General features: G+C 40.5%; 1 protein-coding gene and 1 long non-coding RNA gene across 5 annotated transcripts in view; both read right to left on the bottom strand.

Moving 5' to 3' along the window:
• Nucleotides 1-4,232: 4,232 nt before the first annotated feature.
• On the bottom strand, nucleotides 4,233-8,057 carry LOC124319001. The gene is made up of 4 exons (XR_006913228.1): nucleotides 5,226-8,057; nucleotides 5,010-5,139; nucleotides 4,836-4,942; nucleotides 4,233-4,751 (listed from the first exon to the last, which is right to left on the bottom strand). It is a non-coding gene; the product is annotated as an uncharacterized LOC124319001 (long non-coding RNA).
• A 1,534-nt stretch (nucleotides 8,058-9,591) lies between these two features.
• LOC124320189 (monocarboxylate transporter 2-like) overlaps nucleotides 9,592-27,845 on the bottom strand; it is a 56,304-nt gene continuing 38,050 nt past the window's right edge. For 3 of the 4 annotated variants that reach the window (XM_046782875.1, XM_046782872.1, XM_046782874.1), the window contains 11 exons: nucleotides 13,187-13,372; nucleotides 12,899-13,046; nucleotides 12,649-12,790; nucleotides 12,442-12,576; nucleotides 12,208-12,360; nucleotides 11,448-11,577; nucleotides 11,234-11,371; nucleotides 10,685-11,010; nucleotides 10,446-10,604; nucleotides 10,298-10,366; nucleotides 9,592-10,230 (listed from right to left, as the gene is read on the bottom strand). In XM_046782875.1, coding sequence (XP_046638831.1) covers nucleotides 9,916-10,230; nucleotides 10,298-10,366; nucleotides 10,446-10,604; nucleotides 10,685-11,010; nucleotides 11,234-11,371; nucleotides 11,448-11,577; nucleotides 12,208-12,360; nucleotides 12,442-12,576; nucleotides 12,649-12,790; nucleotides 12,899-13,046; nucleotides 13,187-13,372 — 1,901 coding nt within the window. In that variant the 3' untranslated portion in view covers nucleotides 9,592-9,915. Of the gene's footprint in view, nucleotides 10,231-10,297; nucleotides 10,367-10,445; nucleotides 10,605-10,684; nucleotides 11,011-11,233; nucleotides 11,372-11,447; nucleotides 11,578-12,207; nucleotides 12,361-12,441; nucleotides 12,577-12,648; nucleotides 12,791-12,898; nucleotides 13,047-13,186; nucleotides 13,373-25,315; nucleotides 25,481-25,634; nucleotides 27,607-27,845 lie in introns of those variants that run through there. The other variant, XM_046782873.1, reaches the window with a different exon arrangement.

Below are 27,845 nucleotides of genomic sequence, written 5' to 3' on the forward strand. Positions count from 1 at the left end.
CCTCGCTTGTCTGGGTGGGTTTTAGGGTGGAAATACAAACATTCTTGTTTTGTAACTATGTTTAACTTTTAGCTCAATTTTGGGAGGAAAAGAAGCGAAACATGGGAAAAAAGAAAATGATTAACAGGCTCATTTAGCCACTGGCCATGTCTTTCCCAATAAAAACATTATAAATGAAACCCGACAAACTATCTGGAACTTTCGTAGAGGGAACAAGGGGAACGAAATTTAATTTTTTTCTAATTCAAAAATGACATCCAGGTTTTCAAACGCTATTGAAGTCTAATGGATATGGTGTCCTTCACACGGGTTCTCCAGTTCTAATACTTATATCAGGCAAAGTGAACATATCGTTAATTGTCTGACTTTCAAGAGTTATTTTTCGTTATTTTTCAAATGAAATGATTGAAAAAGATAAATAATCACAAAAGCAACTTTTCCATTGACATCGTAACATCTGCTCATATTTGACATGCTCGAAAAGTGATTCATAGCAAAGTTATGATTCTTTGGGTTTTCCCATTTAATGATACAGGATTTTGACATTTTCTTCATTTTCTTAGTCACTTGTCCAAAGAGACAGTAGGCCTAAGGCTATTGTTATGCAGTTATTCATTTTTGCCCGCTACGAAAATTCCATACCGCCTGTCTGGTTTCCTTCACAATTTTTTTGAGAGAAGGCATAATAAGTGGTTCTAAATGAGCCTTTCACTCCTATTTTTCACTTTGTTCCTGGCCCCCCAAATTTGGACTAATAAGAAGAACATAGTTCCCACAAAACTAATAGGTGGGTTTTAGCTTGTTCAAATTTTTTGTACCTCACTAAAAATTCTAACAAATAGAACAAAAAGAAGTTGTTGCGAATAGAAACAACCAATTTCCCTTCAATTTTTCCATAGGAGAAAACGCAAAATTTAATCGATACCTTCGAGATTCACAAGAGCCACAAGAATTCCCCTATAACTGGGTCTATGCATTGTGAAAATTAGATGCCACTGTCCTGATCGTCCATTACTTGTACATGATTAGAAAAATTTTCATATCAAATGCCGAAAAACCGAGCAGAAGGCAAATGCTCCTTTTTCTTGCCGAATTACCAATGAAAATATGTTTATATAAAACATTATATAGTTACCGATAAAAATGTACAAAAATAAAATTCGTTACTTTTAAAAATTCCCTTTCGTTTGTTATTTACGTTTAAACACTGGACAAACCCAAACAGAAGATGATTTCTTCTTTTAAAAATTTACGGGGAGGGGCCAGATGAAGAAAGATGCAATTAGTACTCACTCATTGCGTTGAGGAAGGTTCAAGTGGAAGATTCGAGAGCGAGGACGTCGGACATCTTTTAGGTCTCGAGCTGGCACAATTAAGGGGAGGTAGTTACGGTTATCAACAAGCAGTTTTATCACAAAGACACATCACCATTTCACTGCATATTTCATGAATCAATATATAATGGTAATAGTTTTCTCTCTGATGTGAGAAGATTGATCAACGGCGTGATAGAACAAATAAGTGGATCCTTTTCTCTCTCGTCTATTGAAATTATGTATCTACATAGTTCCCAGTTATCTCTATAATGTTATGAAATTATGATACACGAGAAGGCATGGTGACTATATAACAGATCATACCAAAGAGGACAGCAGGATGTCCAGGTCTTTGTTTCCGCGTATACGGAGGTAGCCGAGTAACTGTGGGTCATACTCACGCGCTCTTCAGGTGCGCTGTCGAAGTAGAAATTGACCAAATCTGTGCGCTGAACGTAATCGAGTAATATTTGGCTAAGGCACCTTGTACTTAAGTTGCATTAGACTTACCATGGCCTGGTAAATAACGGCAACTAGGAGTTCCCGCTTGATGTGACTGTGAGTGTGGTTGAGTTAAGTTTAATTGTAGGCATAGTCCTGGGCTGACCAGCTTTTCAAATGCTAGAATACATTTCCCTCTAAAAAATAAATCCAATTCAAGTTTAAACACCAATACACCTATTCACGTAGAGAAAAAACCTTTGTGGATCGAACTGTTATGCCTTAAAAATTAACAACACTTCGATTCATAACTAATAGACAGCATCCTCCTTCTACTCAAAATCCATCAATGGGAAAAAAAGAATGAAATGACAGCAATGAAATTATTTCTTTGATTCCTTTTACCAAGCTTGAATTGCTCTTTCAGCATTTCCTAATTTATTTTAACCTCACTTTTTAAACAAAAAAATTTTATTTTGGATTTGTGAGAATATATCATACAGTGTTTCAGAGGTTTCAATTACTACTCTTCCTATCATATTGTGCAAACTTGCGCGCCTATCCAACCGCTTTAGAGTACCCCTTATCGTCCCTTCGGTCTTTCCTAGGTCGACCTATCGATTTCATATATATATTAGTGTTCGTGCTAGAACGTTGTCCTTTCTTCTCAGTCTCATGCCATGTATATTTCCCTAGATTAATAAAATGGCACGTCTGCAACTACACAAACACGGCGTGGAATCAAACAAAACAAATGATTTGAGGAAAGGTTTGTCGTTCCAGGAACACGTTAATGCACATTCTGATGTAAAGTATCCATCACATAAACTAGGACAGCAATTTTTCTGTCCTAAACCACCTAGCGGCTAGTCAGATAAATTCGAGTCTTTGTTGTTAGGCTATAGGCTGAAGAAACTTATGCAATTTCTCGAGCAAGAAAAAATAAATTTTGCGAAAACGGATAATTACGCATTGTAAGCACTTTAGGCTAGCTCTATCCTTGAAACAAGGCAGTTGAGAATTCTGAAAATGGCGTTTTTCCGATTTGGTGTGCATCAGTTTCTTCAGCCTACAGTCTCGCGGAAATAAAATACTAAATACAACCAAATACCACTAACATGTTCTCAATAGTCACACTGTGGTAGAGCTGGGATCGGTTGCAAGCTTATAGGGCCGATTCCCTTAACGGCCTTTGCACCAGTGGCCCGATAACTGGACCACAACTGTAGTGTGAATCCGCTTTTGAATTTTCGAAATTTTTTCCTAAATTAATTAATTCCGAAAGTTTCCCTACATTATTGCTAGCCTAGCTGCGACTACCACAAACAAAGGACAAAGAAACAAATATTTCTCTTTTTAGCTAATCAAACAAACACATTTCTATGCACTTGCTTGTGCAGTACCTACTTATATACTGTGTTGGATTATGAACAAACAGTAATGATCTGCAACTTTGATCAGCGATCCCAGCCCAGCGATCAATTAAGGGCAAAGTTTGAAATTGCTTTACATGCACACTCAAATTGGTGAGCTTTTGCTTTCACTAATTTGAGAACGCTCTCACACTTTTTTCGGTTTTCCATATTTTTGATCTGGTCGAACGACATTCGATGCAGTTTTTTATTCTCTATATTCTACGTTAAAATTATGAATAAGAAACTAAGTAGACAAAATTGGAAATCACGCCGAGTTCGGGAGTCTATAACTTCCGAACGGCCCCACGGCGCCGAGCCAGACGGGGCTTTCAATAACTACCTCCCCCCCCCCCCCCCACGATTCCAAATATCTGCCTAAACCTTCCGAGGAAGAAAAAATACAACTTTTGTCGTGGGCTCTCAGACTATGTGCGCAGCGTGTGGGGCAACCCGTTTACAAGGTTTTTTTGCAAATAAAGTTTTCCAAAATCAAATCAGCAGATTGTCGTAGCGGTTTTTTGTGTCGACTTGGATGGAAACAAGTAGCTAGCCTCATAGATACACGTATCATTTTGTGATGACAGCACACTCTCGTCCTTTTTGGGTGTACAAAGGGTGTACATACTTGGTGTAAAATGAAAGTGGGTACAAGCTTGTACACCAGGGTATGCAAAAGGTGTACATATTGCTTTTGTACACCCTTTGTATACATATTACAAAGTCCTCAAATTGCCGATGCAAGAAATAATCACCATTCCCTTTTTGCTGAACAATGGCATTGTGGTTGCTTGAGGATATCCATTGCCCAAGGTGATCACACAAAAAAAAATTTTTGCTGCTCCTTCCTCTTATACTATGCCCACCCTCACCCTCCTCCTTCCTATCCCTCCAGCCGTCTCCTCCCACCTACCCTCTCACCTCACTTCTCTTCCACCCTCCACCTTTCATTTGTGCAAACCGTTACCACCAAAAACGTACATGGGATAAATGAAAAAATAAATTAAAATTTATTGATAAACCTTCTCATCATTTCAGATAAATTAGAATATTGAGTCACTTATTGAAAAAAGGTGAAGTAAACAAAAAGAGATGAAGTAATACAAACAGTAATTGCATTCCGCAGCGTCAAGAAAAAAACGACAAAGCAATGAATGAATTAACAATATCGGTAGTCCAGTTTATGAGCAGTACTATGCCAAGATTTAAATTTCAGATTCCTCATCGTGTACAGTAGCATGGCCGTGAGTACGGGGCACGGTTTTCTGTAACACGTTTGCAAAATTCCGGTTCGTCGTTCTTATTTCCTTCTTACTTTCCACTCTAAACACGATTTCATCGAAGAACATTTTGAGGCGTAGAACATTTTGATGTGAAACGGATAATCAATATGGAAAGTGTAAAACGAAGCGTAGAGGTTTCGGAAGGCAACATCAATATCTTCGCCGCATGGGATGACGGTGTGATCTATTATTAAATAGAAAGGGCCAGGATTAGCCACAGAACCGACGCACACAAGAAAAGGTTGTTTCAAATAGACGGGTTTTGAAACAGAGGCAAAGTCCTCTAAGTAAATGTTCTCCTAAACATAACGAGTAAAGTTTGTTAGTGTGACCTACATACATATGATTTTTAGAGATAACATATGTAGCAGGGTTTCACATACGTCTCTGAACACGATGAATCTCTCCATGAGCTGAGTAGCAGGTATCTTTCGAATGCTTAACATGCTGGGGTGTGTGGACAACAAAAGCATAAGAGCCTTAACTCCATCTAAGAATTGTTAGTAAAATATTACTGCACACTGCTGTCTGTGGTGTGTAACCGTTAAAAGGCATACCGTGCGAGCACTATATGTCCTTTTTTAAAGTGTTTGCGTAAGCAACGAGTCAATTGAAGTATTCCTCGATGAAGTCTTTCTGGAAGCTTCTTTTCACCTAAGGATGTTTCAAAAGAAAATCTGCCCAAATCTGCATGTGTAAATAGAATTGTATAAGAATGCAATAATATGTAAAGGTTCCTCATTGTAATCGGAAAAATCCAAAATGAGACTTACCAAAGATCCGCATTCGAAGTCAACGAAACGAGAACTGCCAAAGGTCGGAAAATCTCTCCTGGCAGAAAAGGGATGAAGCCACTTCTACCAGGGGAATCCAACATAAGTTGAGGAACCTCGTTCGCGGTCCGAATAATTTAGTAATCGTAAAAACTCCTTTTCATAACATCTGCATATTTTTATGCCATTTTTCTCTAAGTTTAAGAAACAACTAACTCGTTCTTCACTCAAGCGTCAAGTACCAGGACTTAAAGGGGGGGAATAAAAAAAAAGGGGGGGGGGATGACACAAGGATACAAAAAAATTTGGATTGCGTACTTAAAGCCCACTTACTCTCTATCTCATTAAAAAAACTGAATGCCACAAAGATATCAACCCTACTAACATCTAGCCCCATTGAATTTCAGTGATGGGACTTAGAAAATTTTTTGTTTTTAGCCGCCATTATGGATTTCCATTATGGGTTTTCAAGAAAGAACTTGAGATTAGAGCGGTTTAGAAATGGGAGAGAAACGTGGTCAAAAATTAGATTTGTGGGTCTCTTCCTTTCGATAAAAGAGTAAAAAACTAAAAAAAAAACCTAATTTTCATACTTCCACATGAGGCGTACAAATCTTTGTTTTCCTGTACAGGATATACAGACGTGTACAAAAGGTGTACAAAGACGAATTTGTACACCAGCTACAAATATGTAGACCGAACAAGTACGAGAGTGCAGTCTTATTTTTCTTGCGAGCACCGTAAGTATAGGATACGGAATCCACAGCAAAATTGTCTTTGGGGGATCTCTTCATTTTTCCGTCGTTCTAATCGCCGCACAGAAAAAGTTACATGTTTTTTTCATGAAATATCCGGCCCCCCTCCCCTGCGTGATAAGTCGTGCGTCGTGCGTGATCTCTCTTCAAGAGCGTTGACTATCTTATAGGAACATTAGGTATGTGTCAAACAGCTTATAATTTGCTCTGATCTATCATATCTTACAGGAAAAATGATTAAATATACAGGCCTATGTCAAACAACTTGTAATTTCACTGTCTTTTAGTCTCCGTTTGTTCTTCTCATCACCGTGCTTTACAAAACAGTCCTACCAAGTTTGACAGAGGTAATCACGCCTACAAAAATGTAAGGAATGAAAAGCTCAAATAAAAGATTAGTTCGTCTTTGAGCCACATTGTTTCGCATTGGCGTATGCTTCGCACCACGTCTAGCGTTTTGCCGCGTTTTGCCTACTTTTTTCGAATAAGATCTATACAAACCAGTTACTTTTTTTGTATGGAGGCTTAGGAGACTTCCTAAGTTCCTGAGTTAAAGAATTGTTTTACTTTTTTTCCCCTTTTTTATACATTCTTCATGGCATTTAAGAACTTAACTATCGGGTGATCGTTTATAACTAGAAATTTATTTTACTTTTTTTGTTATTAATTTTTAATAAAAGACATTTTTCTTTTCATTTGTGTAACGTAGACTAGATCCTTCCACAAGAAAATAGATGCTGAAAACCGAGCACCCCTTTTTTCTCTTCTTTCCATTCTTCAAGATCAGGACTGAAGAACTGGTAAGGGGCGTTTACAAGAAAATTAATTTGCCGCGTAACGGCTGGTCCCTCTTGGTATTAGCTTTATTAGCAAAATCTTTACCCTTTCTCTTTCTCCCTCGTCCGTCCAAGGGAAGAAGGGATTTTGGGATATGGCAACACTGATGAGGGGGAATCGAGGGGAAATAAACGGAAAACTTATAATTCGTGTTTTCATATTCAATTTCATTACTATAAATGAAACTTTAAAAAATGTGATTTTATGACCACACATACAGCTAATGCAGTTCTTGGTTTTAAGAACTGTTTCGCTCTATAATATTATATAGTTACCGAATAACAGGCGCCCAATGTAAGCCCAATTTCTACTAGGCCTCTCGGCCGTACGGATACTTTCGCAACGCAATAAGAACCACATATCGCGTTGTTGAAAAATCTCCCAAAAAATTCACATGAAACCCCACCCTAATACTAACCTTAGAAAAAAAATTTATTGAATTCCACCGAGAATTCTATTAATGGGGGCGTTTTGAAAAACACGTTTTCCTTACTGATCCTCTCAGCCGTACGGATACTTTCGGTACCTACTGTAGTAGTGCGTAGCGCCACGTCACGCAAATTACTGTCCGCACCGCATCGACATCTTTTATGCCGTTTAGAAGTTATCGGCGTGAAATGGTTATAACTCGGTGTCTAGACCCCTTGTAGGACCAAAAGGGAATAACAAATAAACTAACAAGATTTTCGAGTGGATATAGCAGTAATCTAATTATATGAAGAGTGTGTAGGACAATGAGGGGATAGGGAGAGTGGGGTTATTTGGGCCGGTTTTCGTTTTTCTCGTTTAGGTCCTTTCCTAATCATCCGATTTGTAAAATAAATGTTTTATTGTATTTGTCTAACTTTTTTCTATCTACAGTATTTCTTATTTTATTTTAGAGTCGTTAGTTTACCCGCTACCAATTTTTAAAGTTGCGAAAAAAAATGGGCGTGGAAAAATTCGGGGTTTATATGGGACAGGGTGAAACACTCTAAATTTAGCACCAAAAAATTGTTATATATTCATTTAAAAATATCATCCTATTATATAATTTCCACCCAGTAGGCCTATTTGTTTTTCGCTATGATTTTAGGTTATTGCTAAATTAAGAAAATAAATTGTTTAAAATTATTATTTTTTCAGCGTTGTCACTGAGCTAAGCTCCGCCCATTACAGACATTGGTCCCAAAAAACCCCAGATTAACGTCCCAAATATCCCACCAAAAACGCTTTTGGGAATACTTGAATTATAAAACACATTTTCGAAGTAAAAAAAATTCTTTTTTTGGTGATTAATGCTAAAAGGTGTAATTACACTTTGCTATCTCACTTTTCTTTTAAAATTTTGAAATTTTGAGTAAATTTTAAAAAAATAAAAATGTGTGTTTTTTAAGAATTTTAGAGGGCTTTTTTTATTTATTAAAAAACTAAAAAACTTACAAAAGTAATGATTTTTTGGGGAATAAAGTAGAGACCTATGAACAACATCATGTATTAATTCTAGAATTTTAGAACTAAATTAAATATTTTTTAACTTGCTGTTTCACACAGCGGACTATAGGGCTCTTCGGGATCTGTTTTCTTTTGCCGTTTTATCTGGCAACGCAGCATGGCTTTGCACTTTGTTAGTGCGAGCGAGAACGGGGAGAAGGAGAAGAGGGAGAATGGGACGAATGGGAGGGAGGATAGCGTACGAAAAAAAGGGGACCCAAGTTTCCTCTTCTCCCCCATTCGTCCCATTCGTCCCATTCTCCCTCTTCTCCCCGTTCTCGCGCTACAAAAGTCTACAGCCTTGCTGCGTTGCCAGATAAGACGGCTTAAAGAAAACAGATCCCGAAGAGCCCTATATAACCCCCCCCCCCCCCACCTCTCTACAAATTATCTTACTTAAGAGACACATGAAATCTCTAAAGAACCCGTGGTTCGTATACAAAATCATAATTTTCGAATCTCCTCGGGGGTTTGGCAACTCAAAATTTGGGTGTTCGAGGATTCAGAATCTCAAAGATTCTAGAGATTATGAGAGATTATGAGAGATTCTACGAGAGGTTTCTACGAGATTCCGAATCAATTTTCTCCCCAAATTCCGCTAGGGGCACTACTAGTACTTGGTCCAGTTTCTGTACAGCAGTATGCACTATGTGACGTGGTGGACGTGGCTTGTGGCTTCATTCCGACACGCTCTATTCAGTATAAGCATGTGAATCTTTTTGCGTTTAAAAGAGACCTTACTTATAGAAAAGGTGCTATAATAGGTTCTGTAGTTTCAAGTAGGGTGTAGTAATTTTATATAGGTTTGGAAATAAACATCCATAAAAAAGAAAATATACAAGGAAAATTAAAGCGTAAGGGACTATTTTTCTGGGAATCATTTGCATTAGCAATAATGTTTTTTTATCATAAATATGCCTCATCCTCAATTCATGAGCAGACGACAAAATGTGTGCGCCACCCACCGGTGGAAAAAAGGAGGGAAAAATTAAATGAAGCTTTAGCTCATCCCACATTTCGATATGTTCTAGTCTATCAAATTCAATAAATAATTAAATACCTGTAATTTTTGGCGGTTTTGGGGTAGTTTTAAATTTAAAAAGTGGTAAATTAACCGAGATTCTGCAGATTCTATGAGATTTTACGGGATTCTGTGAGATTCTTAGGATTGTACGAGATTTTGAAGATTCTGGGAGATTTTGGGAGGATTCTAGCCAGGGTGTATGAGGATTCTGGGAGTTGTCGATCCCCCGAATCCCCTTTCGTCAAGCCGTCTTCTTCAATTACAAACGCACAATAGATTTTTTAAATACGAAACTTTACATTTAATAATGCATCTGCTTTACATTAGACATGTGTATACGTTGTGCATTTTGTTTACTGTGTTTCTATAACTTGCAACAACGTTTTTTTTTCAAGAGTATGTCACCAAAATATACAAATAAATCATGTTTAAAACCTATATGCTGCAATAACGGTAATGGCGAACGAGCTGTATGACTCATCCAGGATAGGAATTTTCTGGCGAGAGTAGTGACGTTTCATTTATAAACACCTTAAACAATCGAAGTTTATTGTTTTAACAATGTCTAAATTGCAGATATGGTCTTTTAGAGAACGTAGTCTCAAACTCGACCTTCAGCTTTGCCTTCAGCATCGTTGCTCTCATGTATTTGGATCATTTTTAATGGTGAATCGCAGTGGTCTCTACCGCCTCGTTGAACATTAGATAACCGTCGATTTCCGTGCCCAAAGTGATGTGTACTTGGTGCATGAAGGCACCTCTCAGAGTAGTCTCCCTTACTTCCATAACGGCCACTAAACGTTTGACCGATTTGTCGAAAAATAGAAGACTTTCGACTCTTGCGCTCCGTGGAAGATGTCGAAGATTGTTGAATTAGGTTGTTCTCGTATTCACTGAGCATCAAGTAATTTTCGACCTGGTGATCAATAGATGGGATTTTCAAATAATCACTTGCTTTGTATGAATCAATAATTCAGAAAAACCTTGTCGCAAGAAGTAATGCAATCGGCTGCAAAGTCAAGTTCTTCTAGTAAATGATCTGGAATGTCCATCTGGGGTTGTAAAAAAAAAAATAATTAATTACAACATTTTATCGACCAATAACGTAACATAAAGCTCTGCAATCCTTACATCGGCAATGCCTTCTTCAGAAATGCAGGTTAGTTCAGCGGCGGCAGCTCCGTATGGTAACTCTCCCAACTGAGCTAAAACCAAGGAAGTCTGTTGCAAAAGCGTTAGCGGCGGAAGATTAATCTCCTCTTCGGCCAATGAATCTCTTCGAATACGACTCTAAGATGGGGAAACAGACATGTAAGTTTAACTGTGATCGACTGTGATAAGAAATGTTTTATGAGGAGTAAATGAAAAACCTTGCAAGACGGTGGGCAAGGATCTTCTTCATCTTCGTCTGGCTGGACTTCAATTCCATCAACATCTATTCGGCATATTTCGCCATCTACTACTACACTTCCACCTCCTGCGCCGTCGGTATTGGGCTCGCTGGCCACTTTAGGTGTACGTGGCCGATTTGCTCCCTTTTGTTTCTTTCTATGTTGGTGCTTGTGAGAATGCGAATGCGAATGTGACAGCACATATTTGCGCAAATCAATTATGAACAGCGCTAGGCTGCCGCTAAACACGAACGCGCTGCTGGCATAATAAGCTGTTTCTTGGCCATACTCGGTACTTAAGAAACCTGAATTGTAGGATGTTGTACTAAGCGTTAGGATATCATATTGATCAGAATTTGTTGCTGCTATATTCCGAGCTATTTTCCCTTCATGATTTACGAATTTTTCTATTTTGGGTTATTCAATATTCAATGCTCATTTTGCTTTCTTGTATGCAATTTATGCGGGTAGTTTTTTACATCTTTATTAGGCTATTGAAATATTTACGTATGTGACAGTAAATTTTACCTGTGAAAGGTATACCACAGACTAGAGGTAGAGCTTGTGATGCCTGAACGAAGCTCCATGCACGAGCAAAATTGCGAGCGCGAACACGTTGATAGACGAACATCTTCAGAGCGTAGTGATACGCTCCCAACCCAAAGCCTGTTTAATTTTTTTTTTATGCATCGTAAAATAAAATTATATTGGATGGATATTTTATTTGTTAATCACTGTTTACCGTAAACCCAGCAAAAAAGACTGTAACGGCCATCAGCTGTTGGTTGTTGACTGATTGGCGAGTGTGACGACCAAGGTGTTGAGACAACGGCTTGTGAAAGGAGAGACAGGGCAGCCAAAAGACCCGCAGCCTATGGTAATCAATTGAAAATAATGATGCAAAGTATGACTACGAGCTTGGGGTCGACCATATTATAATTCATCTATTCAGGATCAGTTATTGCAAATTTAATTCTGTTTTAATAATGAAACCGCACGAATGAAATGCAGAAATAAAGTTTTGAAGCAATGCATTTTAGTGAAATCCCACGGAACCCTTCAATGCATGTGGAAAAACTCGTCCATTTCTAGACAGAGTAACGCAGAGTAACAAATTCGTTTAATCTAACGGATAGATTTTTGACGTTTGTGATTGGACAATGGCTCCGAGGTGGCGCCATTGTCTGCCGGATTTCTGTGAGGACCGAGAAGATTTGAAAACGGCAACAAAATGTTTTCAGATCAATGCGGATGAGCTATTGCTCATTGGAATGACATTGATGAGCCTTAGACTGACTTTTTTTATCAATTTTAAATTTGCCCTAGCTGAGTAAATTGTTATGAAAATTCAGTTAGGCGAGGAATGTGGGTACCGCATGTTACAGTATAGTTGCAAGGCTTTAGAAAAAAATCGATAAAAATTGTGAACGATAAATGACATTCCGGTGATTTGTGAGAATATCTGAGAAATTAATTCAGTCTACCAGTAGATTTGTTTATACTTGACACAGGTATTGACGTCCGATTTTGCACTCGGCGGGTTCACGGACGATGAGAAGACCGACAGCTGCACAACCTAATGTCCAGGCAAGTCCTATGTACACTTGGAGCCACATGGAAGAATCTCGCCCTTGGGTTTTTTCTGCTTCGTAGCCCTGTTTTTATTTTTTTTTAATAATAAATAAGTAAATTGAGGGTATTTTCATCGATACCAAAACAGAAAAAAATAGACCCACCAGGTATATAAGAGGCGTGTAGATGCCAGCAGCTATAGAAGCTGTTGAGACCATAATAGTTTGAATGGTACGTGATTTGAGTGAAGTAAAATCAAAGAACGGTGGCTTTTCTTCGTGCTTGTTCTTCTCTTTGATCTGTTGAATATTAAATTGAAAAAAAAAAATAATAAAATGTTCTTATCGATGAAATCGCACTTATTGCAGTACTTTCTTTCGTTGGTTCTTTAAATGTAGAATGGCTCTCCTTTGCGGGTGGTAAAGAGAGGCCGACCTGTAACAGGATCCAAGAATGAAGGTCAACAAGACGAGGCCGGTGACAGCCTGCAGACCCAAGCGCCAACCTATGGCACTGCATAAGTGAATATTGGGAATAATTTGAGTAATAATACAGGGAAAGTACAGAAACGACTCGGTATATTCATGCTGAACGCATTGACAGCTTGAACGTGTGCCGTACCCAAGCGTTGTGTGAAGAAAGACGGTCATGAGGGCCAATCCGATACCGGAAGACCCGACTAGAGCAATTTCAACCGCTTCCCTGCGACGTTTGAAGTATTGGCCGACCATTAGTGTGGCCGTGTCACGGGTTAAACCTACCCCAACACCTGGAATTAAATTATTGTAATTAATTAATTAAATATTATACATACAGTAGAGTCTACACGCTTTTTATATATATAAATTTTTTTGTTTAAAAAAATGGAAAATAGCATTTGTATATATTTTGCTTTGATCGTGTTATTACCTAGGATCAATCCATAGCTGAGAAATAACTGATGGAACTGGGAAGCAAACGAAGTAAAAAGCAGCCCCAACGCGGCCAGGAGTCCACCAAAAACCGCTGTCAGTCTCGTCGACTTCCGGCGGCACCAGGCCACGATCACTGGCGAGAGCAGTGACGCTACGCACAGCGAGAGAGCAGCCAATGCACCTTAAAACGGAATGGAAATATTTCACAAGGGTTTGTATTTGTAATTTTAAACATACAATACGGCGATACGGTATGAGATATGATCTTGTTGAAGGAAATATAGAAATAAGTATTACACAATTTTTTTTTATTATTTCACAAGTAGAAAATCATCGATTATTAATTAGACATGATACGTAACATGCGCAATCAAATTTATTATTCAATGAAACTGTTAAACATTTTATATTCTCTCCCGCCAGACGTCTCCAAAAAAGCTCTAAATTTTAAATAATTATTTTGTAGCTAAACTATTGATTCGAATTTATTCATGCAATCTTTGTTGCTGCGCCTTTCATTGAAACAATAAGCGCAGATTAACAGAGTTGCAGTGGCAAGTAGATATTGTATGATTGATCTGGAATAATAAGCTGTATACTTCTTGAAGAACCCATCAATCTTCCTGCATTATTTTCTTGGAATGACTTTGACGGAGTGAAAATGGTACGCAAGATACAAAAGTCTGGTTTACAAACGTTATAATCCTTTTTCAGGCTACCTCCAAATCCATTCTTCCTGTTAGTGGTTCAACACTTTTTTTTTTAGATGGTAAGACATGGAATAATCAGTGAGAAGACAGATCGAAGCCAACTGAATTGAATTTACTGGAATTTACTGACCAGCAACGTGAGCCATCAAGCAGATCAATTCATATCGACAAACTTTTTCAACTGGGAAAACTTTATTGCCTGATTGATGGAACATGGAGTGATCCGCGATCATTACTATAGATAGGGGAATGTATACGACTAGTGGATTCTTCCTGGAATTCATCCCTTTTTGGCCGAAATTCTCTGAAGAAAAAGAATTTTCCGTCAATCTGCCAAGCGAGCTAGGGGTCCGCAGGAAACTCGGGATCCTGTTTTTCAAAGGTTTCTCGTTTTCTCCTTTGATACGATGACAGAGGAGTGGACACCGTTTTCATCATCATTCAAGTCCAGTCTCAGTAGTTCGGCACTTGACTTGAACGAATGAACTCTGTCGGTCTAGTGGCCAGAATCCAAATGGATATAATGGCTTTCGCTAACGGTATGTCAGTATCGAGTTCAGCCAAATGGAAACGAGATATTTCCGTCACTTGGGAAGTTTACGCTGCCAATCTCGAGCAGTTTACGGCCGCCTTTGCTTCCATTTTTTATTATACACGAAACATTTCACTTTCCGCTTCGTTCGTTCTTTGTTAAACAAAAAGCCATACTTATCTATAACATAACCGCGTTACTCTGAACTATTATTGGCTTTTAAAATTGATTGAGTCACTCAATAAAATTATGTTTTTTAAAATTTGACGCTGCATAGGGGAGTTCCGCCACCAAAAATTGCAATCAATCCATTTTGTATTTGCCGGTGTAGTATAACTCAAACGGGAAATATGTCTCCAAACTATCAGAAGAAGCGCAATGAGTTTCTCCAGAAATTAATCTATGTAGACCTCACGATCGGGTTTTCAATTTGTAATAGTCGGATGAGCTACATGGTTTCCGGGAGAAAAAGAAAATGAGACTCGGATGTTGTTAATTCTACGTGTCTGTTGACACTTGACACTTTGACAGCCATTGTCGTACCGACAGTGTTTGCGAACGAGAGTTATTGTGGCCAAGCTAACTAGCCTACATAAATTTAAAAAAAAAAAACTTCTGCGCTTAAAAGCTTCAACCTTCAAGACTGATTTGATTTGTGAAGTCAGTGATGCCATATACGATGGAATATGCACAGTTACATACGGGTAATAGGAGTGCGAGAGGGCTGCACTCTCGTATGCATGGATAAACTGATAAACGCGCACAATGAATGGACCAACAGCGCACAGCTCAACAGGGCAGCCAACCGTCTATAAGACGGGAGCGTTGCGTGCGGACGGATCGATGGCGGCTGAACTCAACACCCATGCACTGCCCTCATATTTCTGAACAGTGTCTTCTCTTCCCTTCTACTCCCTCTTTTTCTTCTTCTCCCTCTTGATGTTGACGAGGCTGTTTCCGAATGCAGAGAAGCCTCGAATCGACATGTCGATTGCTTCTCTCTAGTCATCCCCTATAGAAATTTCTTTTCTTTCTGGCTGTATAAATAACGCGTGCAGTTGAACATTGTTATACAAGTGCTAGTTTTGTTGCATGCTGCGAGCGAGCGCAGGGCGTACAGTTGATTTAGAGGAATGTTGGAGACAAGAAAGGGAAATGAATGCAATGGACGAGGAAAGATATAAACTTTCGGACATCCGATCCAGCACGAAACGTTTCTTTTCTTTTCTTCGTCTACACTTTCACTCGCTTTCATCATGCTGCTGCTGCTGCTCTCGCTTTATTATTTAGTACGTACGCCATGGCTGTTTTCGTTTCGCTTCGTTTCCTTCCTTTTCATCATTTTTTGCGGATCGCTACTTCCTCTTCTGAGACTATGGCGAAGAACTGTCACAGGCAAAGAACGACTGCGGCCATCGTTTGTAACAGATGCGCCGTAAATTATCAGCATTCAGCCAACTGGAGTAGTTTAGTCGCGGCGTCAATATCGCATGTGCTTGTCTATCCACGTCATAAGAGCGCCAAACGACTTTATTTTGAAATTATTCTCACCAGGAAAATTGAATTTCCAATTTATTTTGTCATTATGAAAATATTTAAAAATATCGTTTGCAAGTTATTGCAAATTGGCCTCTTAATGACTGAGTCTTGAGAGACACGCCAGCAACGACAGTAATGTGCTAAACCTATCCGAAATATCTACACTAGAGCACTAAACAACAGCAACGCCCAAAAGACGCAACAGTACTCAATGCAACTGGTACGTGTTTTTTTTTTACCAATTACTGGTTGTTTCATGTTTTCTCTGAGCACACACAATAGAGAGAACGTTAACCCAGTTCTGAGGGTTCAATACCACGATTGCTTTGTAGAAACATATACACATGTACATTTCATTTATGAGCGGAAGGGGGCGAAATATTAGTTTGCATTTCAGTCCGACTCATTCATATCAGGCAACGGCAAATATTTGGAAGTGTACTTTGTGCTTTTCATTAACGAAATAGAAAACTAAGCTATGTATTTAGGCTATACACAGTCTAAAGATCTTTCTGAACACACACATGAGAATTTATGCCGATATAGAGAAGCCTGTGGTTACGGAATCGATAACAAGTGTGCAACGCTGAGTTTAAATGAATCTCAATTTGTTTCTCTTTTCCCTTTTTGAGCTACGGATTCTCATCAGTGCGTGCGGTCTAATCAACGGCCATTTCGAAAACTCAAAAGTACATCTGTTAATAGGCCAGTTTTCTCTTTCGTTTCGCTTTCGGTGGCCTAGCACCTAGCTCCTGCTGCTGCCGAACAAAGAAAATATGGGAAAAAGAGCGGGGCCTACCGCTGTTTGCGTTTCCTTTTTCTCTCTTTTCTAGTTTGTTTTGGTTTTTCTGCAGGTTTCTCGGCTCAAAGGAGTCCAAATGAGAATCGAGTTCAACACGCTTTAGGCCAGGCGAAAGCAATAATCGAACGTGAGAACAAGTGCCGGCCCTACAGCCGTCTCTGGCGTGCATGAAAACGCGGGTGCTGGGCTGTTTGTTTTTTTGGCTTCCATTAGAACTGCTCAGAAAGAGGCGGTAGCGCGGAGAATCAATTGCTTAAAAAGAGGGAATCAATTGTTTCACTTTGTTTGGTTACTTGAAGCCATTTGGGAACGTCAAAAGATTTGGTGACCTCCGCAGCACAACAGACTTGAGAGCTCTCGGCGGGATGCTGCCGGCCAGAAAACGTCGGGGGCTTGCCAAATTAATCTGTCGGCCGGATGATGAAGGGTTCAATCCGGCATGCAAATTGATAAACGTAAGTTTGTTAGCACCGCAGCACGCGATGCTACGATTGGGGGGGGGGAAAAAAATCGTGTTATACACGCAACCCGTGACATAACAACGGCGCGCCCAGTCGTCTTGGTCTCTCACTGATGCGTGAGATAAACACTTGTTCGTCGGTACTCTGCTTGGTAAAATAGAAAGCTTCAATTACATCCAAATTAGGACTTCACATTATTAATCCTTTTTTTTTTCTTTTTCGTCTGTCTGTTGTATGGCCCTATGGCCCATAAATGAAGGATTTTGTATTTGTAATGAACAATCAAACAATCGAAGAGATAGAGAGAAGAATTCTCCTCAACAAGGAGAAATTCCTTTTTCTAAATAAATATGTTATGGCCAGCTTTATGTCTGCTGGGTTCTTCGTCTGTGGCTGGTAGCGCGCGTCTTGCGCAGAACAACAGGATGATTGGATGCCCGGATGCGGGCAAACACACGTATAGACGTAGTGACTGACTCTGATCAAGTCAAGTGTTAAGTCATTTATTGAGGTGATTTTGTGCTACCACATTTTTTTTTTTTTTTTAATTTGTATTATAAAATATAATATCGACTTTAGAAGGAATTTTTTTCTTCGGTTTCTAACCAGTCAAAAACGATCACTCATATTTGACGTCATTCCCTGAAAGGAAATACAATCAAGCTTCAGGGGGGGGGGGGGAGAATCGGGATTGGTGAGGGTTCACCAACCCGCCAGGTTAGACGTTCATAAACAATGGGACGTTTCAACAGTCCACACCCAAACTCGATTCAATAACTCATCAGCGACAATGTAATCTGATGGCTTCAGATTCTTCAAAGGATAAATAACTAAGCATTATTATAGTGGCGTATACAGCAACCGCACGTCCAAATACCTTGAGCCATTTGATCCAAGAAACAAACAACAATCCGAAAAAAAAAAAAAATGAAAACAAAGGGGAAAAACAAAAACCAGCAGCGAAAAGCCGAAAACCTCAAATCAGTTTTGGTTGGCATACCGTGAAAAAAGAAAAAAAAACGAGGTTTGACCGCTATTGTGTTTACGTCTTGGCAAGTGGTCAACATTTCCCTAACAGCCTTTTTTGGAGGGGGGTGTTTCGTATGGGCTTCACTATATAGAGTTATCGCAAATGTATCACGTTTTATCCACTTGTGGGCGCGATGGAAGAGAGAGAGAGAGAGAGAGAGCGGAGTCTCTGATCGAAATTTAGAAGCCACGGCACCATGAAAGATAAGCCAGAAAAAAAGAAAAAAAAAACTGGAGCAGCCCGAGTAAAAGTCAAGTAATTCAAAAGGCTGAAAAAAGAGTTATGTAGAAAACGTGCATGGTCAGTCATCCGTTATTGTGTTTGCGAAACAAGTTTATTGCGCAGAGTGCTGCCGCCATGCAGCCAGACGAAGGAGGCGTAAATACATATATACATCTAGGCTTATATTTATTTAGAAACACAGAAAAAATGCGCACGAATAAGAAAAGGAAAAGAAAAGAAATGGCTTGCAGTAGCAACCGCATGTCCGTGTGGCACCCCGTTATTATCTGATGTTACAACAACAGCAACAATGTGCGGGTGTGCGCTTATTCTTATATATATAGCGAAGGACATAGAATAAGCCCTGGCTGGTGGGTGATCGATCTGTGGATTTCTCCCAAGTGGCAAGCAGATCTTCTACCCCCATTTCTGCCCTGCAAGAGCCGCGCTTATTCGACTCCATCACTTATATAAACCTCGGCGATAGTGCCACAAACCCAATCGGCCGTCACGTACCATACAGACAGATATACCATCCAATCAGCTACTGCTTTACATGTTATTATCATATATTTCTTTTATTTGTGTTACCTACGGTCACCAGTCACCTATATATACGAAGTAGATTCCTGGCTGATAATGTTGGCTATACACACACACACATCTAGCACTCTAACAGTGGCCATATATTTTAATATCTTAATGGCTCTTTTCTTATTTTGTTGTCCTTTGGAGCTTGACTATTCTTTTAGCGGCCGTTCATCATCTATAGCTCTCAACAAGCCCATCAGGTGAATTCTGGCGCTGAACAACATATATATATAATGCCTCCATTCTTTCTGGCGTCGTTATGAATTGTGTCGTAGCCAGAATGATACGACTCGAGACAATAGATATGTCTCCGAAGAAACCTCATACAAAAGTCTAACAACAAACATGAATATCGATAATGGAACAGTTATATTTGATTGTCAGCATATATACACCGGCTTGCGTCAACAGTGACACAAATACCATAAGTAAAAGACAATTCTCCGAAGTTCAGCTGTATTTATCTCTCATAATGGTATATGCCGTGTAATCTATTAATCGCACGGCTGCCTTTCATTTCGGTTTAAAAAAAAATGACTTTTCAGTGACTGGTTCTTTCAATATATGGTCTGCAATCAGCATTGTTGCGTTTAATTGGATTACAAAAATTGGCTTTTCGTTTCATTTCGGCTAGCTTCGTCGATTTTACTTTACTGTAATTTTTAGAGACGCAGTGGCAATAAAAATAAGACAAAGATAGTTATTGTTTTGGTTTGTTTTGGTTTGTTTTTTTCAAAATATCTAGAATGGAACGGATTTATAAGCCGACGTTTCTTATTTATCGCTTATTTCTTTCTTTCTTTTTTTCTTATTTTTGTTTATATATATCTCCGCTTGCTTGATTTTGTTATTTAGGCTCGTATATCTGTGCACTCTCTTTATCGTGCACACTCAATCAAGTCAAAGTAAAGGCGGTGGGGCGAGTCGAACACGGAGCGAAAACACGACCGGAAATGGGGTATTTCTGTGTGGAAAAAGGAAGTGAGGAAAGAGAAAGGGGATCGGAAATTGGTCCATACAGGCGCCGGCCATTAAAGGATGACGGCCGCTGTGATTGGACACAATCAACCAAATAAATTCACAAAACAAACGACACGCGCAAGCAGCACGCAGCACATCTGTGGGCCACATAATAGGCCTTGCGAATCAAACTTAAAGGGTTAAATCAATAAGAATTCTCTATCGAATAGATATACAATGTGTAGTAGTATATATATAAGTCTGAGGGTAAGTAATCCGTGAGTTATATGGAACACCGTCACGCTATGTAGTAAGCAACACAACGACTTTCTTGGCCCGCGAGCCTTTGTTCTTTTTCACTGCTATCATGTTTCCCCCCCTCCCAATTCCGTCGTTTCCTTTTCAAAAAGAGAAAAGGACTCTAATATTTTTCGCCGAAATGTGACGCTGATTTCAAGCGATATTGCCGAGAACGCAACCCCATTTTCCGTCCCCCATACCATACATGTATAGGCTATTATATTTTTATTTAGACTATGTCACTTTAAAAATGCGGATGATTGAAGAGAATTCTAATTGACACGACGAGTCGCACTTTATTATAGGTAATCCGAATCAATTTGTGAATAAGGCGCCTTATATATCCCGGTTTATACGACTTTGACTATACTATCTACGAGGTTACGAGCGCTTAACTACATTCAGATGGCTCTCCTTTTCTTCTAGATTGAAATCTTCAAACGGGGCTGACTTTCACCCAACGAGGACGCGCGCATCACGATCGAATAATGCAGCAGCTCCGCGTATCAAAAGGAAATAAATTGCGAAAAACATGGTGTAATGTTTGTTTTTTGATACTGTCACATCCAAATTGTTCAAAATGTCGACATCAAACAAACGGTGAGAAAGACCTGGATATAATGAGCAATAGATTTTATTTATTTTTTTTTTTTTTAAGTTTTGAATTTCGTCTGCCGGGTTGACATTTTTCGTAGACTGTCGAGTTCTCGTTCGGTTCAGCGCTTGTTTTATTTACGATGGTCTTTTTATGACTTTCCTCAGTGTACATAATGTATAAGCACAGGAAGAACAAAAAAAAAACAACCGAGGGCTTGCGGTAGCCAAGATAATTTTGTTTTATCGGGTTTGGCAGTTATAATACAACGCGCATGTTTATCGAGTACGAGCCAATAGTCATCGTCTACCCGCTCTAACAGTAAAGTCTGTACCAGTACACTGTACAGGCTTCGCAGCTGTTGCGCTTCTGGAGTTTTCCAAAACTTGGCCTTCAGGCTAGCGAAAAATTTTCCGTCTGCCTTTGCCTGGAATTTCGATATTTTCCAGTAACAGAAAAATCGACTCAGAGTCTGATGTGCGGTGAGAGCGCGCCGGTATAATAAGTGTTTCGCCCCTTTTTCATTTGCCAAGCGTCGAAAAACAGAAAAAAAACATCAAATGAAAATGAACAATACCGTTTCAAATGGATTCCAGGTCGGAACCGGTTCTATTACTTGGTGTGGGAGGATCAGAGTCTGAGGGGTTTGATTATATAGTTTGCTTTGTTTTGTTTTCCTTAGAGAAGAAAGCAGAACGCCATTAAAAGTGGGCTAGCATAAAAGGTGTTGACGAATGGATGTGTTTCTCCTTTTCCTTTCGAATTCATTTCAATCTCGCTGATTGAGCGGGGGAAATATTTTCAATTGGCTACCAAAAGTTAAGCAGACCAAGTCGAGAACATCTTTGCCACTCAAGTACCAATAAATTACGTAACGCTTGACTGAATGAAACGAAACGAAGAGACGACATCACACGACAGAAGATTTCTAGCGAAATTAAGAACCTTCCATTGTGTGCTGCTGTTGGCCAGCGCCTCCAAAAAAGACTGCTCTGTGTGTCTATAGTCTATACAATTTCGGTCCAGCCACAATTCCCAACATTTTAAGCAGCTGCAATAACACGAATTATGGGCCGGCGTGACGGACGTCATTGAATTCGTGGCCCGGCGCAGCGCGTCCATCCATTCGGATAGATGGCAGAGAAGAGAATGAGAGGAATATAAAAGAATATCCCGTCATCAACTTTATTCTTGGAATAGAGAGACGGGGGTCCCGTCCCGTATCATCTAGGAAATGAAAACAGAAGAAAAAGGAGAAAAAAGGGGAAAAAAGATCCTCCGGGCAGGGAATGAAGAGGTTCAAATGACTGGAAAATTGAATGGACCCCAAACGATGTGTAGTAAAGCAATCGGACGGAGGGCAGGAATATAGTATAAGACACGCGATAGAGGACGCCAAAATGGCGAGAAGTGACAAAAAAGGGAAAGGTGCCGGGCATATAATAACATAACATATAACATTCGGATCGGCGTGATGATGAGCAACAGCACAGCACCCCTGAATGATGTAGATGCAAGGTTGATGAGGTTTTTTTGTTTGTTTTGTTTTTTTTCTAGATTATTATTATTGTTGTCTCCGTCGCACAACTCTCGTCCGGCCAATGGCCCGTTATAAAAAGAAAAGAAAAATAAAATAAAATAAAAAGCCTCTCTCACGAGCACAACAACGATGACAGGCTGGATTTACAGATCGAGTTGGCGCTGGTGTGGCCCGGCTTGGCCTGGCCCACTTCACCGTCTTATATATCCTTATATCTCTACGTACATATACAATAGAGAGCTAGAGAGAGGCAGGCTAGCTTCCACCCTCCTCTCACTCCCTCCGTCTCTTCACGTCCTTTCTCGTCCTTCGCCCGCGACCACGCCAGGCCATGCAGGCCATGCCGGCCGTGCTGCGCAGCGTGGCGAGGCCATTTTCTGCCCAGCAGTATCTGTCTCTATAAAAACTCAGCTTTCTCGGCTTTGTTTATGAAGACTTTTTTTTTCTTTTTCTTTTTTTCTTATTGTATTGTGTAGGGGTTTGGGCAGCACTGTCTAGGCTCTGCGCTCACAGTCGGCACGATGGAAGATTTTCGCTTCCATATTGCCAATCGTCGAAGTCAACAATTTCAGCTTTGAGGCGATTTTCTATGACTATTCCGCAATCTATAGCGCCGGATCTATTGCTGGTTATGATTCGGTCACGCGAGACGGATACACATTTTCGGGGCTGCATTGCGCAATAAATGTCCAGTTTTGGAACGGGAAATCTATTCGCCTCTAAACTGGCTTCATATTCGGCCCGAATAAAATCCGACATTTCAAACTCTATCAATTTGTTTTTTCACTTCGAAGGTTATATCAAACATAATAAAGTTAAAAAAAAAAACAACGAATGAATCCTGAATCCTCTGCGCAGAAATAGGAAACAGATTTTTTTATTATTCGATTCACTTTCGTTTCAATTGAAGAACGCCATTTCGACTTGTTGAAAGGCTGGCCAGATTAAGAGAAAAGAAGTGTAAATGTGGCACGTGCTCGGACAATGCCCGTACCGGATTAGATTCTCTATAGCTACGCAGCCCAGGAATCCAGGATGACGTGCTAATAATCAAGTGTTTCGATGAGAAATCGTTGGCACTTAACGCCTTTACGCTTTCTCATTCGAAAGCTTGAAGATAATAATGCGCACAATAACTCGAGATTTCTGTACTGCGCAGCTACAGTATACAGCCGAATAATTCCGATTCATTTCTATTGGAGGTCAAATAACTATTGAATGGTCGCATAGGAAATACTACAGCTAAACGCCCGGTGTCTGGCGGGTGGCGGCCATTCCAATTGTGCAGGATTCAAAAGCCTGCCAGCAAAGCTTGATATTAATTCAATTTGGTAGGCGTCTAAGACTTTTGGTATTAAGTAAGAACACCATGGGGGTATACAGCCAAAAGTCAAAAGATGACTAGCATGTTAAACATTTATCAGTTAGAGAGAAGAGGGAAAAAGGGAAAAAAAGGGCAAAGTGCCATTGCAGCCGTTCAAGGTGCTGACACATCTACTATTGTGTGGCTTCTCCTGCCACTTGTTAGCCATTCAAGTGGTCCACAGCAGCATAATATAATATATCCTAGTTTTTATGTTTTTCATTTCTCTTTTTCTTTCTTTCTTTCTTTCTTTCTTCTGTGACTTGTGTGTCTCCCAATCTCCCATTGCGTCTAGCAGAGTTGGAATAATGAAACTGGCTGTCATCTAACTTGTCGTCTTCCTCATTGTGGACCCTCACTTGTACGTACACGGCCCCTCTGACAAGCCCTCTGATCTGTTCACTTTTCAGGAGAGCGGCCCATAACTTTACACGCTGCATGGGAGACCCAGCAACCCCAGCACCACACCTGGCCGTAAATGTCTCTTAGTGTAGCTATAGTGTTGGTGACCACTTCTTGGTTGTGGACTGTAGCTGTGGATACACACGGGGGCTTTGACTGATTTGCATGACAGACGTATCGAGAGTATGCGCACTTAAGAAAACAAAGAAAACGTGGGTTCAATTATTGGGTCACGTAGGGTCGGGGATCGATGGGCTTGAAAGTGAAGTGCAGTCCACTCCAACCGTCTTGTCCATCAGTGAATTACAACAGCTATTTATTTTGGGATATAACTTGATCACCACTTGAAGCTTTTTATTTTTTCCTTTCGCAAGAAAACTCGCAAGAAAACTCGCAAGAAAAGAAAAGAAGCCTGGAGCTTATATTACCCCCGGCTCTTGCTCGCTGGGGCAAAGGCTCGCCAACGATCCGGAGCGCCGTTCGTTATGACTTACGACAATAAATCAGACGCTTATAGGCAAAGAAATTGCCGGATGACTTATGAGCTTTATGAGCTTTACCACAATAAGAAGAGAAAAAAGGTGCTGGTCAAGTTTCATCGAAGACGCTGCAGCAGCAGCAGCAGTTAAACGATGGAACAAGATTTCGAATGAAACTTGATAATAAGATATTCCAGACATTCAGACATGCTGGGCTTCTTTTATTTAAAAAAGAAAAAAAAAAGCCGACCGGGCATGTATTAGTACCGTCTGGATACTATACTCGACCAGTTCGTCCAGTCATTCGTCAATGTTCTCGATGGCTTAATACTATATTGGGTTGACCTTGTTGCTATGCTGCGCTTAATTTCCATCAAAAATTGTATTGCTTCATCCAGCACCAAACGCGCACTTCACCCAAAATAATGAAACCTCATTTTCGTCAAGTATGACACACTTAACAGACCCATAAAAAGCCATTTCTGCTTATTTTTAAAAAACGTCAATTCTTAATAAATAACGAGTCAGGTTTTAGCGAGTTGAAATATGGTAGTACTATATACGGACTAATTAGATATGTAATTCACGGCATATGTACCTCTTGAATGCAAAGAGAGAACGGGCCACGTTTGCGAATGGCGAATACTGCTGGTGTTGAGCGGAAGGATTTGCCACGGGAGCAAAGCGGCGATGGCCAATTGGACTCCGTGGCCGATGCTGAGCGCCAGTGCTGTCGTGACTACGATCACCCAGCCCCAGCCGCCTTGATGCGGACCCAACGACAAAATGATTCCAGTCAATTTTTTAAATCCAATTTTTTAAAATGGTGATGACCAGTTTTACTTTCATTTTTTTTTTAAATTATAAAAAAAAGTTGTTTTCCTATTTTAACTTAATTATATTGTCCGGGTTCATACCCTCTGGGTAGTAATGCTGTCGAATTGTGGCTTTCTTGTTATTGTGGATGGTGCGGATAGTGGCGGCCACATCGGATTTCATCCAGTGGTGGGGCATGTGTCGGACGGCCTCGCCGGATTCGCCCGACTGCGACAGTTCCAGCACCACGGCGTCCAGTTGCTGCTGATTTGCCGTCGGGACGGAAGAGCCGGCGACGGCGGCGGCCAGGTCGGCCGACAGAGCGGCCGCAACGGCGGCGGAGGAAGCGGCCGCCGACATGGTCATCGGCTCGGCGGCTCCCAGCAGCAATTCCGTGCAGGCCATCAGGCTGCTGGACTCGCGAATGTGACGATTATTGCCACTAGCGCTACTGTCGCTGCTCTGCGAATGGTCGAGAACCATTTTGGGCCGTCGGTTATTATGGGCTACGAGAAGAGCTGATGCAGCCGAGCGGACATGTAGCGGTAGCTCAAATGCTGGCCAAAAGACTCGATTGTCTCTTTGGCTCTTGTGGATATTTAATATGAACTGTATTTTACCGCTAGATTTCTATTTCTTTTTGGATTCCAAAAAGGAAAGAAACTGCCACCGGGATTCGGATGATGCCGACTAGTGATTATGCATGATCTCCGAGTATATACTGGGACTATACGAAGGAAAGATTTAAAAAAAAAAGGATATTGAAAGAATTAAACAGGAAGGAAATTCGAGAAAGGGAGTCGAACAACGGCTCTTATAATCCAAACGGTCACACTATTGTTCAATTTTCGCCTAACCGGAGAGAACTATTTTTTATTTGTTTAGTGTATCCGATAAGACCGGACTTGTATAACAATTGATGCAGCAGCAAGTTGTCGTTGTTCTCTATTTCGTTGGTAAAAGTCGGCGGGCCTGTCACGCCATCGTCCTATTGTCACTTGAGCCCTTTCTCTCTCTCTCTCTTTAATTGTATATCCAATCCGTTTTTGTTTTTTAAATTTTCACTATTTAGTTGTCTCCAGTTCTCACTGTCACACCCTCAGAGTGCTGCTGCTGCTGCTGCTGCTGCTGGCCAGTTGGTGGCTGGAAATCGACGGCGGAGATTCCACTGGCGGTCATTGTCCAGCGCGTCGCCTTGTGTGTCTCCTTGCGAGATCGCCTCGAACCGGGTGCCTGCCTCCTTTTCTTTTTTTTGAAAGAAAGAAAGCCGAAATCGTCGAATCAAAATGTATATCTTGTTCTCCTTTAACTCGCCCGTCAAGGTCGATCAGTCCTTAGAATCTCTGGCCAGCGTCTTCTCTATGGCTCGACACACGGCAATCTCGAACGCGGGACAGTCGAGATAAAATAGTCTGCACGTTTGACGCGCTGCTGCGTATTTTCATCGGTCGGTCGCCGGTTATCGAAATCCCACCGAGATGGTCACACCAGATATAATGAACAGTTCAATATTACGGGGAATCGTCTATCGGCAGTTAAGATTTCGCCGCGAGAATCCAACATTTCCTCCCGTTTGACGATCGATCGCTTATCTTGGCCAGCAGACCGTTGGCTCTTTCGCGTTTGATTCTATCGCCACCATGCAGATTGAAACTGATTTCTGCTCATGGCTCTTATTTAGATTTGATTGACAGAATATCACTAGACACACGATACTCGCGTGTCTGGCAAAGTCAACGACGGGAAACACAGCGATTTGTCACTCGTTTTTTCGTCTTTTTTCGATGCGAAATTGTTTAGAGTTTCACCGTTGGCCGTCGGAGCCGAGCCAAAGAGAAGTGCGTCATTAACGAACGTTGCAACAACCTTGTCTTGACTATTTCGGCCGCCGAATTCTTCATGTTATCGCCCAACCGGTAATGAGTTTGTCACATTGCAAAGAATTCATTTCATGGGGCCAACGAAACAAGTGGAATGGAGTGAAACAATAGAGGAAATAATATACTAGAGTGCACTAACAAACAGCCGTGCGTTTGGACTGAAAGTCACCAACCGACTGAATCAACTCCAGTGGCCAGCACGCCGTATACCTTCCTCCTGCTGTTGCTGCAAACGTCACCTCCCACTTCATACCTCCTTCTTCTTCTTCTTCTTCTTCTTCTTCTGCAATGTGCAAGTTAGCTAGACTCTCTCTCTCTCTTTCTCCATGGCCGGCTATCGACGCTACTGGGCCTGTGCTTTTCATTGTGTTGCTTCGGTTGGTTTGACGTGACTACCGCAACTTGTGTCGCTTGCGGTTATACCAATATACC

This window comes from Daphnia pulicaria, chromosome 1, assembly GCF_021234035.1.
Source record: "Daphnia pulicaria isolate SC F1-1A chromosome 1, SC_F0-13Bv2, whole genome shotgun sequence".
Taxonomy (NCBI): domain Eukaryota; kingdom Metazoa; phylum Arthropoda; class Branchiopoda; order Diplostraca; family Daphniidae; genus Daphnia; species Daphnia pulicaria.